The sequence below is a fragment of the Acromyrmex echinatior genome, chromosome 12 (assembly GCF_024713525.1).
Source record: "Acromyrmex echinatior isolate Ae372 chromosome 12, ASM2471352v2, whole genome shotgun sequence".
NCBI classification, from domain to species: domain Eukaryota; kingdom Metazoa; phylum Arthropoda; class Insecta; order Hymenoptera; family Formicidae; genus Acromyrmex; species Acromyrmex echinatior.
The window spans coordinates 517713-530580 of record NC_141863.1 but is presented as its reverse complement, the minus strand read 5'-3'; the positions used below and the strand labels follow the sequence as shown (position 1 = coordinate 530580).

The window sequence follows — 12868 nt, the reverse complement described above, 5'->3', positions numbered from 1 at the left end:
CAATTTAATGACAATATACGAACGAATAGTATAACATTCGTTGCGCTTAGATAATTAAAAATTAACTAGATATAGGTAAGATAAATCGCACAAAAATGTATTCTAGATAAGATAAAGATGATTAATTTTACATTAATCTAAATAAAATTTTATTATAGAAAATGTTATCTAGATAATTTTTAAGATAATTTTGTTTTTAAATAAATTAGGTAGTAAAACGATTTAGGATACAAAAAACGCAATTTCATATTTTTATAAATCTTTATTTTTTAAGAACAAAAGTTTTTCGTCTGATAATCGATTTCTACGTAAAATTAATATTTGTTCTCCTACAACTAAAAAGGTGCTCTACTGGCGCTAATGATGGCTAATGATTTACTAAGAACTTATTGACTTGCCCTCGTATAACTTACATTATAATAACTGACAAAGTTCCCTGTAGAAGTTATCGAATCACTTATAGTTTTGGGGCAATTTTTACATTGCGCCATTATTTTCTGATTTGTAGAATTTTGTAACACCTCATAAAATTCTCTGTTAAGATAAATGATAATTTAGAGATTGAGGCTGAAGACAATACAGTTTTCATTGTCGTCCACATTACATATCATCGACTTTATGTTTCGAGATTGAAGATTCCATTTGTTTTATGTTTTAATCTATGAAAAATATTTTTTTAAACCACAAGACTCAGTAAGAACTAAAAATAATTTTTACTGATCAATACTGAAGTTACTATGTAAGTTTAAGTTGTAAGGTAATATTAATCTGATGACGTGAGTTTACGCAAACAAGGGCATAAAATAACCTGTAAATCACGCGAACAGTTAAATATTACACAATATTAAAACAATAGACACTTACTTAGAAACTTCTTTGCAAAATACCGAAAGAGTCTTCCTATGAGTTCGAAACGGATAATTTCTTGCACTGAATTTAACGATAGGCAATTTAATTGGCACACACTTTATTATCTAGTGCTTGCGACGAACCAGCTTTTACCCGGCGACACTATGCAACAACAAAGAATAACATAACTGACATGAGCGATTTTATAATATTACTTACATAAATAACGACAGAGAGCAATTTTACTATACGATGACAAAACACGACAAAAGCCTGAAATTGCAAAACGTTCTTTCGAACACATAAAACTAACGGAAAGCGATAACTGTAGAGCTTAACTTAGAGAGCTTATAATTAGAGAATCGACAACTGACACGATTCAAATTGCTCGCTGATTGGCTCGGAGCCAAGGTGCCAAAAAGATTAGAATGATAATGATAGAAAGATAAAAGCCATGTGTCACTGTCACTCTAATCTTTTTGGCTCCGAGCCAATCACGAGCGGCCAATTCGAGTCACGTATCAGTTGACGATTATCTAATTACAAGTTCTCTAGTTCAATCATCACGAATTGATAACCGCCAGAAGACTGCCTAACCTACGAAACTTGTGCGAACTAGAGAGCCTATAATCAGAGTGGCGCCATACGAGAGATGACGTCATATTTTAGCGAAATTCTGCGAGAGAGAAAGAGATATACGGTCTCCGTTTATCCAACAAACTGTCAGTTTTAGGGTTAGATGCAATAGCATTGAACGATATAGATACGTAAAGGTACATTGATAAAAATAAAATTATCGAAATTATTTTAGAAATATGGTTGGATGTACAATACCATTTTGTAACAATTCATTAAAAAAAGGAAATGTTATGAAAATAATTCCGAAAGACACAAAACGCCGAATGAATTGGTTAAAGAATATAAATGGCAAATATAAAAATTGGACACCGTCAAAAAATTCATCTGTATGTAAGTAATTTATTCTTTATAAATAATGTATTTAAAATATTAAAATAGAAATGTAACATAAAATATACACAGATTAATTATAATATCTGAAGACACGATAGTGTCTTGGCACTAAGTATATGTATAGTCATCACATTGGTTACGAATTTAATTCTTTCTCTTTTTGTCGTAATCTTTTCAATTATATATCATTTGCATTGTGAGTCTAAATCAAATAATATGATAATTACGATATTTAGTATATAATATTTTATGAAATGGTATATACATATATAATATTTTTCTGAATTTTTGATTTCTTTTATTGTATATTATTGCAGCTGCAGTTTGCTCCTAAAATGTAGGAATAGAGAATGGATAATAAACTAGCGCATTTAATAGCGCAAATAATGTAAAATAATAAATAACGTTTTGTATAAAGTAATGTGCAATATTACAAAATCTACAATATTGCAATAGTACAAAATAGATGAAATTTTATAATAAATAATATATGTAAAAGTTTTATTATTTTATATACAATATTTATTTATTATCATTTTTTAATTTGTCACAATTTTTGAACATGAATTCAAAATTTAGAAAATAATGCGTTTAAAAAACTTGAGGGAATGGTTAAAACATGGCGGACCAATCACAAGTGATACCCGTATTGCGTCTGATTGTAGGCTCTCTAGCGAACGCGAATGTCGCGAATTTGCGCGGTCTTGTAGGTTTAAGGCCCAATTTGCAAAAAGCTTTTGCATTAAAGGAGATTTTTATTCGGCCGCTACATAGAAATTTCTTATAATACTCTTATGCAATCTTAAATAGTTTAAAAAAGATAACATTTCTTTTATCTAAGATAAGATAAAGATAATCTATATTCTTAATAATCTAAATAAAGATAAGATAAAACTATTTCTTCATCTAGATGATTATCTAGATAATTTTAAATTCGAGATAAACGGAAAACACTAAACATTCCATACATCCGTTACTTTAAAATAAATAAGTTTGAACAGATTAAGATATACTTAATTCATAAGATAAACTTAATCTCTATTTTGTGAATTAATCTCTATTTGAATAAATACAAATAAAATAAACAAAAATAAAAATTGTTCGACGTTAACAATCTTCGCTATTAGATTTAAATTTTTGTGGATAAAAAATAATTAAGGTAATATAAGAGATACACGCAAAATGATGTTTAAATGTCATAGAGAGTATTCCATTTGTAGAAGATATAACAAATTATGACAAATATTCTAACGTTAATATTCTTTATCACAAATTAATCCACAGGTAGTAAAATAATCAAGATAATTATATAAGTAAAAATCACACAAAAGAAAGATAACCAGTCAATAATAATAGCAAAATATTTCCAGGACGATTCTTTTAGACTTTTTTCAGATTCTGTAACATCTGAACTTCCTTCAGTCTCTACATTTCTGTCTGCAATTTTGGATTTGTTGTTTTTGAGAATCAGAAAACGTCCAACCTTGTTGCTTAAAACAAATGTCGTAGTGAACAAGATCCAACTTGGTGTGTGTGTACTCATATCTTCTAGTTTGCGTAACATCGCCGTCAGTATCATCGCGAATGTTGCCAACGCTAAGGATTCACGATAAAATAACACTGCACAGATGAAACATAAAATATATAAATATATATTTGTTAATAATTTACTCTTGTCTTACATTTGTCAAATAAAATTTATCGTATAATTGTCTTTTATCGGTTTTAACTAACTAATGCTAACTAATGCTTATTTTTCGGCATTTATGATAATTTTTGAATATAATTTTAATTCTAGTTAATATGTGTAATCTTATACTTTACATTTTTTTCAACAAATTAAATCGAAAAATATTTTAGATTACAGTAATAGTACAATATTTCCTTTTTAAGGTAATCCATTATTTTGAGCGTACAATTATAAGAAAATTAAAAATCATTCGGATTCTAATTAATCTAATGTCGTTATGAAAAAAGTTTGTTAAAATTATAGATTAGAGAATATATAATTTTTTACATATTTTATACTTTGATGATGTCATTAAAGATTTTGTTACTTACATATATTTGGGGGATTAACACGATTGAATGGTAGAATCCAAAATAAAAATAATATGCAGAGCAAATGACAAATAAAATTTGCACTTGCCACCGTCATTCGTTCAACCGATTTTAAGTCGAGGCAGAGCACTATTAAAGTGATTAATATCAAAGCTGGAAAGAAATGTATCATGCTTAATATTAATTATTCCCTGTACTTCTACTTGGCGAGCAATTACTTACCGATAGCCGGTACAATAACAGTCAAGTGATGTTTGCCGTAATGACGCGTCAATAAGAAGTTATAATTGATCCTTGGGAATGTATCGTTCGGACAGCATTTAAATTTTGTGGCTTCCCTCACAGAACTTGTGAATTTGAAATCCCACTTCATATCATTCGTGTAGTCGCTCATAGAAATCTGCAAAGAATATTATTTTTTTACAATAAAAATATTTGCATTCAATAATGGATGCGATTAAATATTCTATTCTTTTTTTTTTTTAAATAAAATAGTAATCTTTTCTATATAGATAAGTACTGTGTGTACAAAAGATAAAAATATTAAAAAAGTGATTATAAAAGTACTTCTTATTAATGTTAGATACATTAACTCTTGAGATTTTTGCAGTGTGTAATTTCTTCATAATTTTATTAAATTAATATTCGCATACAGAGAAAATATTATTTAGAGGAGATAAGAATAATTAACATTCACTCTTAATGTAATGATAATAATAATATTGTAGAATTCGACCGAAACTTTTGCCGAAACTGAATCAAAACATTCGGCTATATGTCAATCGAACTGAAATTGAAATCAAAATTAAAAAATAGGAATCTTATAAAGACCATATGTATAAACAGCCTTTATAGCTACTTTTTCTTTATAAATATCATTTAAACAATAATTAAATTTCGGCCGAAATCGAAAACCGAAATTTCGGTTGTGTATCAATTTTGGATAAAGAATATAAGTACTTCTTCTTCATAAACATCATAATTTAATTATTCAAAAAATAATTACAATATTAAAATTAATATTTATAAAGAAGAACTATACGAGGTCTGTCCCAAAAGTATCCGACCTGCATTTATATCTTCGCGCCAAAGTGTTCTAGCGACCTCTACCGGGCAGGCACGTCAACAGTAGGACCTTACGAACTTATCGGTTGGTCGCCGACACTAGTAGGACGTATAGTTCATACGCAGTGTGTATTTGTTTACAGTGTCTTTTTCACGTTCGTCGGATTTTTAAGCTAAAAATGACCGAAAAAGTTGAGCAACGAATTTGCATCAAGTTTTGCTTTAAACTTGAAAAAACTTGTGCAGAAACTATTGAAATGTTGCAAAAGGCCTTTGGAGACGAGTGTATGGGAAAAACACAAATAAAAGAGTGGTATAAGCGGTTTAAAAATGGCCGCACGTCTGTTGACAGTGATTCTCGTTCTGGTCGACCTGCGACGGGAAAAACATCGGATAATGTTGAGCGTGTGCGAGTGGCAATTGAACAAGATCGTCGTTTGACTGTGAAGGAACTAGAAGATGACCTTGCAATACCAAAAAGTACAGTTTACCGAATTTTAAGCGAGGATTTGGGCATGACTCGTGTGTGTGTGCTAAATTCATCCCAAAACTGCTCTCAGAACAGCAAAAAAGCCTTCGATTAGAAATCATTAAGGACAATCTGGAAATGATCAATAGTGATGAAAATTTGCTCAAAAAGGTTATTACTGGTGATGAATCATGGGTTTATGGTTATGATCCTGAAACAAAACAACAGTCTTCGCAGTGGAAGCATGCTTCTTCGCCCCGACCAAAAAAAGCACGTCAAAGTCGGAGCAAAATCAAGTCAATGTTGATTGTTTTTTTCGATTATGAAGGCGTCGTGCATCACGAATATGCTCCTGCAGGTCAGACGATCAACAAAGAGTACTACGTTGAAATTTTGAAAAGATTGCGTAATGCAATTAGAAGAAAACGACCGCACTTTTGGCAAACCGGTGACTGGCTTCTTCACCACGACAATGCTCCAGCGCATGCATCAAACCTTGTGCAGCAGTATTTATCAAAACACAGTGTTGTACAGCTTCGGCAGCCTCCGTACAGTCCCGACGTAGCTCCCTGCGACTTTTGGCTATTTCCTCGATTGAAAATGCCGCTTAAAGGACACCGATTCGACGACAAGAAGACTGTTGAAACCAATGCGACGAATGCACTAAAGGCGATTCCAATAACTGACTTTCAAGACTGCTTTGGGAAGTGGAAGCATCGATATGAGCGTGTTGTTCAATCAAATGGGGACTACTTACAAATTAAGGAATTAAATGATTTTTAACTAAAGCACATACCCCATTTCCATCTATCAACAAATCGACTTCTTCTCCTGTATGCATCCATAAAAGAAATGTGACGCGACATTGATGTTTATCATAAGGCCAATAAGTATAATCGGGATTGCATTTGGAAATAAATTTCACCGCGGGCACACAACTGACAGAGCCCGAGTTGAAGAGCAAGCATTCTGTTATAGGTAGCTCATATTGATCATTTGACATTTCACCGCTAAAATGATCGAAAAAATTAATTAAAGATTTAAAAATATGATGTAGAATTAAATGCCTTTAACGATCTATAGAAAAGACAGAATTAATTTTCAAAAATTAATTTACGAATCATTGACGTATAGATTGGGCATCCATATCCGCCAGCTTTTCACATGAATAAAAGTAATCCCATCATAATCGCTCGGTGTCCAAGTAAGTTGTGAGTCCGTCCAAGCCTGTATATGAAATATTTATATTAAAATATCAATTATTTTATCTGTGTTAGAACAAGGATGAGACATAAGGTCTGTTCTTTTTAGCTAAACTTTTGCACCAATTCACCTTTCTTCCTTTTCTCTTCAGGAGGAAAGAAGAGGAAGAAAGATAAACTGATGTAAAAGTTCAATAAAAAAAACCAGGCCTATAATGTCAAAAAAAAAAGAAAAAAAAATAGTACTCACAAGTGACATCCAGCTGTGCAAAGATAGTTTACCTTCTGTGTCTTGCTATGAATAACATTATTTAATTATTTTTAAACATCGCAATATGTTAAATATCAACTATCAAATATTAGAGAGAAAATGAATGTTTTATCAAAATTTATGTTTTATGTGACAACAATGAAAATTTTTTTTGTTAAAAAATATCAAGAAGTAGAAGTAAAATTTACAAAGTTTCTATAAATTGTATATTTAGAGGATAACTTTCAGCTTATTATAATTTTTACTCCACTTTTTAAAATTAATTTGTTAATTTATATATTGTAACCTCTTCATAACTATATACTTACGAAATTTATTAACTTCGGCATTAAGTGCATAGTGACATTAGTTGTTTTAGGATAATTCGGATGAACAGTATTATCATAATCACAAAAAAGATAATTTTTAAGGCGCATTAATGGCGAAGACTGTTCCAATTTCTTGCATTTCCATGTATTCACGTTATTTATTAAATTAATCGAAGCAAAAGTATCTATAAAAATATCAGAAATACTCACTAATTTAAAATTCACAAATATGTATATCTAATAAAAAAATAGTATTTTAATTAAATAAAATTATGTAATTTAAATATTATTTTTTATTAAAATGATTTATGAGACGATAGAATTGTAATATTAAAATTATTTTAAAAATATCTATAACGTAAACATTATTGAACTTAAAAATACGTAATTGCGCAAATAATTCTAGTTTAATTTAGTTTATTGTCTTACGTACAAGATTGATCGAAACTGATGCAAAGGATACCGAGGAATCCGAACACGTTGAATATTCTCATATTGATTGTTTCAAATCAACGACTCCGATTGAACTAATTCTATTCATTATAGTATCAGATTAATTATCAAACAGTTCGTGAAATTTGACGCTATATTGATATGCCGAACGCCCCCAAGGTATGGATGTCGATTTATGACAACTTGCAATCAAGTAAAGATTTATATAATATGAGAATCAAAATTTTCAATTCTTTAAAATTCTTTTGTAAATTGCCGTTAATTAATAAAAATATCTTGAGTTTAAAAGTGCCATGAAATACATACGGGAATATTTTGAAATGATATAATATACAATATTTTGTGACAAAGTGATTTTCTGTTATACTGCTGTATGAAATTTACTTACTTTTAATATCGAGTTTCCTCTGTACCCAAGTAGAACAACAATAAAATGTTTAGGAATGATTATTTTTGTTTTAAAACCATTTAAGGCAATTTTAAAAACGTTTTTTAGAAACCGGTTAAATAACCATGTTGTGCAAATGTTTATAAAATCGTTTTTTAAGATAAAGTATAAATGAAAAGAATAAATGAATAGTGAAGGATCGCATTGGAATATATCATTTTAATGCAATAAAGACATGAATTTGTCAAGTTATAATATCTGGCTGTGTAGCAGCAGATTATTGCACAAACTCATTTCCGATTTGCCTTATTCGCGTTCTGTCTGTATAGCTAGCTCTTACTTGAGATACTCTATTTCATTTGTGCGGTTTTATCGTACGACAAATGTGTGCAGGACAGAGAGATCCTCTATCCTATGTAGCCAATCAACTTGAAAAATTTGTCGTATAGGGGAGATCGAGGCAAGTTACAAAAACGCATAAATAAAATAGCGACCTTTTAGTATACTCTGCATTTGCAGCTACGTCATCTAATTATAATATTCATCTCTTTGAGAAAAACCATGAATCAGCTAATCGCCCCTTCACCAGCTGCGTTTACTTGAAAATTTCCAATCATATTTAGGTAATTTTCCGATTGTATAGGGGAGACCGGGGCAAGTTACAATTTTTGATTAGCATTTTTTTTCGTACTAATGTATATATTTAAATTAATGAAAATCTAATCTTTAATTGAATTGATATATATATTGATTTTCGATTTATATTTTTTTGAATTAAAAATGGAAGGTTGGGGCAAGTTGTTACACTTCAAATTGATTATCTAAAATGTACTTGAAGCATTGCTTCGTCGCGCCAATATCCATGTACACTTGCGAGACGATCCCCTCTCGCGGTAACGAGACTTACCACGAGACTTACCACAAGACTTACCACGAGACTTATCAATTAACACGCGCGCGGAGCGCTTACATCGAATGAATGAATAACATAACGCGCTAACAATTTTACTTGGATAATTATACAATTAATAATAATTTGATGGAGACTGTATATTTATATATGAGAAATGTTTATTTTTAACCAATAAAATATAAATAAGAATTCAGAAGCTAATGAGAGTCATACGTTGTAAGAGTAAAGAAATGGGAGAAGCAAATAATATTCAGGTGTTGCTAGTTATCTTCATTTATTTCGAACGTTTCGGTTCTTTTTGGAATCCTTCTTAGCGAATACAAAATCAAAATTCTTCCATTGAGAACAAGTCACTTGCAGATTGTCAGAAATGCAGCATACATTACACCAATCAAATTATTATTCTAAAGTAAGGAAAACTATCAAAAATATTAAACCAAATGGCTCACCTCAATGGGAAATGATAAAAAATGAAGCTCAGAATAACAATTCACATTTATAATATTGAGTAAAAAAGTTACACTGTATAATAGATATTTATTGTTCTTCTGACTAAGAATTCGTGTATGTACGACATGATGTGTTATTTAAAATTGAACGTTAGTGGAAAGTGACAAGAAGATTAACAACAAGCATTGAAAATAAATACAACTATGAATATCAGTCAATATAACAAAATATGATTATCATTTTTGTGTCTAATAAGGAAGCATACGAATGGTGCAAACACTCTGTGTCCGTTTTTAAATTAAGTTCATTCTTCTGCATATAAATATGAGACATTTCGGAATTTAACTGTTTATTAAAAAATCTTTTTTTGTTAAGAATCTGAACATTCTCCTAATCGAAATCATGCACTGAAAGAAAAGATTGGTTGTTGCAACAATTTAGATAGTAAAATGTGGCATTTTTATATGGCTACAGAAACCAGTTTTTGATTGTTGCAGCAAATTTTTAGTTGCATTAGCCTATCCACAATGTCAGTATATGATTTCGATAGGCTAACGCAGCTAAAAATTTGCTGCTACAATCAAAAACTGGTTGCTGCAGCCATATAAAAATGCTATGCCATATTTTACTATCTAAATTGTTATAACAATCAATCTTTTTTTTTCAGTATGGTTACAACAAAATCGATGTTCTGTGATTGGTTTCTGTTTACAACTTTTTATGTGGTTTTGATGCTCAGATATTCTAGTACCTAATTTATGACCCGTTTGACTAATATATGATGCATTATAATCTTTGCACGGAATCTTGTAAACCACATTTTTATTAGAAAGTTTTCGGAGAACGTCCTCTTGTCCCCTTTGATAAACCTATTAAATTTATTCAAACTGAAAAAAAGACAACTTAACATTAATATTTTTGACAATGGAAAAGAATTTCTCAGAAACCGTTGAAATATAAGGTAGAATGAACCATAATGAACATTCGTTAATGGACGTAGCAGTAGTGTTATTATTTCGTCAATAATTTATGAAACAAAAGTTTTAATTAAGAATTGATAGTGTTGAAAATAAAGTCAATTGGATAGTCATTATTTAATAAAATATTGACTATAAACTTAATATTCTTATAGTGAAATTTTGGACTCGAAAGTAAAACAGTTTTATCAACCATTCCCGTTATAACATCTGTTTTTTTGTGAAATCGGATGTGAGGAGAGGTAATTCAAATAATGAAAAAGTAGGCTTATGGAACTAATCAAATTCTAATTTTCTTTCTTCGTTGACGATGATTGTTAAATGATAATTCTATTGCCCTCTATTTCAATTGTAAACTGTCCCGAGTGTAAGGATTAAAAATTGTGAGTACTTTGTCAATTTCATTGGATGGTACAACCATTATAATGTCGTCATACCTAAAATAAAACGGAATAGAAATTCCTGTCATCTCCAATGCCTTCACCTCTAAATCCTCCATCCAAATTAACAATGATCGGAAATAGAGGTAAACTCATAGAAACCAAATTTTTATTTGAAAAATTCCCCATTGAAAGCAAAATACATTGAATCTAAAACAAAATTGTAGCATTTAAAAATTCTTTTTTCGGAAATTGAAGTTATACCTTTAAAATACTTCTATCTCTTAGCTCTTATACTCTCCCTCGTTAGTTCTAATGAAATGTTGGTGAACAATAAAATAATACATTAAGAGAAATTAACCACATCTTTATCTATAACTTTTAATTTTTGTTTTAGTTGAAATCTATTTTTTTTTTATGTAATTAAATAGTTTTGGTGATTTTTTTGCAATTATTTCCTGTAAAAACGAAGCCAGTTGATATAATGAACTGTCTTCCAAAGAAGAAACTATAATCCGAAAAGGACAATTTGGTTTATGTACTTTCGGAAGACCATAAACTCTAGGAAGGATGCCGTCAGTGCAAAGCAATGTTTTCTGTAAGTCTGATTAGTAATAAATCCTTTCTTTTTAATTCTTTTTTCAAATGGTTAAATTCCGAAATGTCTCACATTTATATGCAGAAGAACGGGCTTAATTTAAAAACGGACACAGAGTGTTTGCACCATTCGTATGCCTCCTTATTAGAAATGTTTAAACAAAAATGATAATTGTACTTTGTTATATTGACTGACTCATTCGTATTTCACACTCAATTGTATTTATTTTCAATGCTTGTTGTTAATCTCCTCGTCTCCTTTCCACTAACGTTCAATTTTAAATGAACGTCATGTCGTACATACACGAATTCTTAGTCAGAAAAACGATAAATATCTATTATGTGGAGAAAAGATCGAGTAAAAAGGACAGCACGAAATACGTCTTGAACGTTTTATTGTATCAAAGCAAAAAGCGCGCGAAAAGTGTGCACGAAAACCACAGTGTGGTGTAAAAAAAACTAGATGATGTGCACAAGGTGCAACAGCGCCGCTGTGATGTCGACGTTATCACGTGAGCTCATGACGCGCGATTTGATGTCACGAACCCCTTCAGTCCCCCGCGTTCGTGATGTCCAATCCGAATACTTCCGCGGTGGACAACATGTTTCAACGGTTTCGTCAATATGTCAGCCAGGTTCTCGTTCGAACGTAAGATATCTCTATTATCCCTTCGTCCAATTTTTCTCGAACGATGCGGTATGCGATGTCAATGTGTTTAGTGCGCCCTTTCTCGATGTGGTTTTTCGAAAAGTCGCTGCTCGGTTGTCACATCGTAGTTCACATCCTTGAGATGGTAAGTCTGGTAGACCAAGTTCGATGATGAACATCTGTATGGCTTCCTTAATTCCTGTCACCAGGGCGACGTATTCTGTTTCCATTGAGGTGGCTATGCACTTTTGCTTTGCTGACTTCCATTGTATCAAGTTTTTCCTTAGAATGAATGTCGTCATACTAGCGTATGAGTGTCGATCGTCGACGTCACCTACCCAATCTGCGTTGGATCCGGATTGTAGGCGTTTGTCCGGCTCGGTACAGGAAGGCGTAGTCTTTGGTTCCGCTCAGGTAGCGTAGTATGTGCTTTGCCTATACCCAATGTGCTCGGCCGGGATTCGCTGTATCGTCTGATGAGTCTTCTGATGAGTTTTCCTGACGTTGTTCGTGATTCGTCTTTCTTAGTCCTATTCTCATAGTGCTATTCTCTTGCGCTGAGGTCATGGCGTAGTCTCACTCCGATTCGCTGTCGCTCTCTGACCATATGTGATTATATTTGTGCATCGCGCTATCTCTATATATCCATCCGTAACCCGATCGGTTTTATCTTCGGCGAACCGTACGTTTCGTTATAAATACGTCCGCTTTTTCTGAACACCAAAGGCGGTATCCTTTAGTGACGCGTATCCGACGAGGAAACATTCTATTGCCCTGTCATCGAGCTTTCTTCTTCCTCTGAGTAGGTTAGTTCTATTTGTTCTCTTGGCAATTCCAATCATCTGGGAGGTTTCTATGTTGGAT

The 12868-nt window shown here is 31.5% G+C and overlaps 1 protein-coding gene and 1 long non-coding RNA gene across 3 annotated transcripts; both read right to left on the bottom strand.

Moving 5' to 3' along the window:
* Nucleotides 1-242: 242 nt before the first annotated feature.
* LOC147907702 (uncharacterized) lies at nucleotides 243-1816 on the bottom strand. 2 transcript variants are annotated; one of them, XR_015546886.1, is made up of 3 exons: nucleotides 1069-1813; nucleotides 865-1011; nucleotides 243-659 (listed from the first exon to the last, which is right to left on the bottom strand). It is a non-coding gene; the product is annotated as an uncharacterized LOC147907702 (long non-coding RNA). The 2 variants fall into 2 exon arrangements; XR_015546885.1 differs by having other exon boundaries at nucleotides 865-1816.
* Nucleotides 1817-2556: 740 nt separating this feature from the next.
* On the bottom strand, nucleotides 2557-9953 carry LOC105153079 (neuronal acetylcholine receptor subunit alpha-3). The gene is given in 9 exon segments (XM_087411787.1): nucleotides 2557-3103; nucleotides 3106-3441; nucleotides 3883-4035; nucleotides 4105-4282; nucleotides 6213-6426; nucleotides 6534-6643; nucleotides 6869-6913; nucleotides 7198-7382; nucleotides 7631-9953. Coding segments are annotated over 9 exon segments (1311 nt in total). The 5' UTR covers nucleotides 7692-9953; the 3' UTR covers nucleotides 2557-3074.
* Between the last annotated feature and the right edge of the window lie 2915 nt (nucleotides 9954-12868).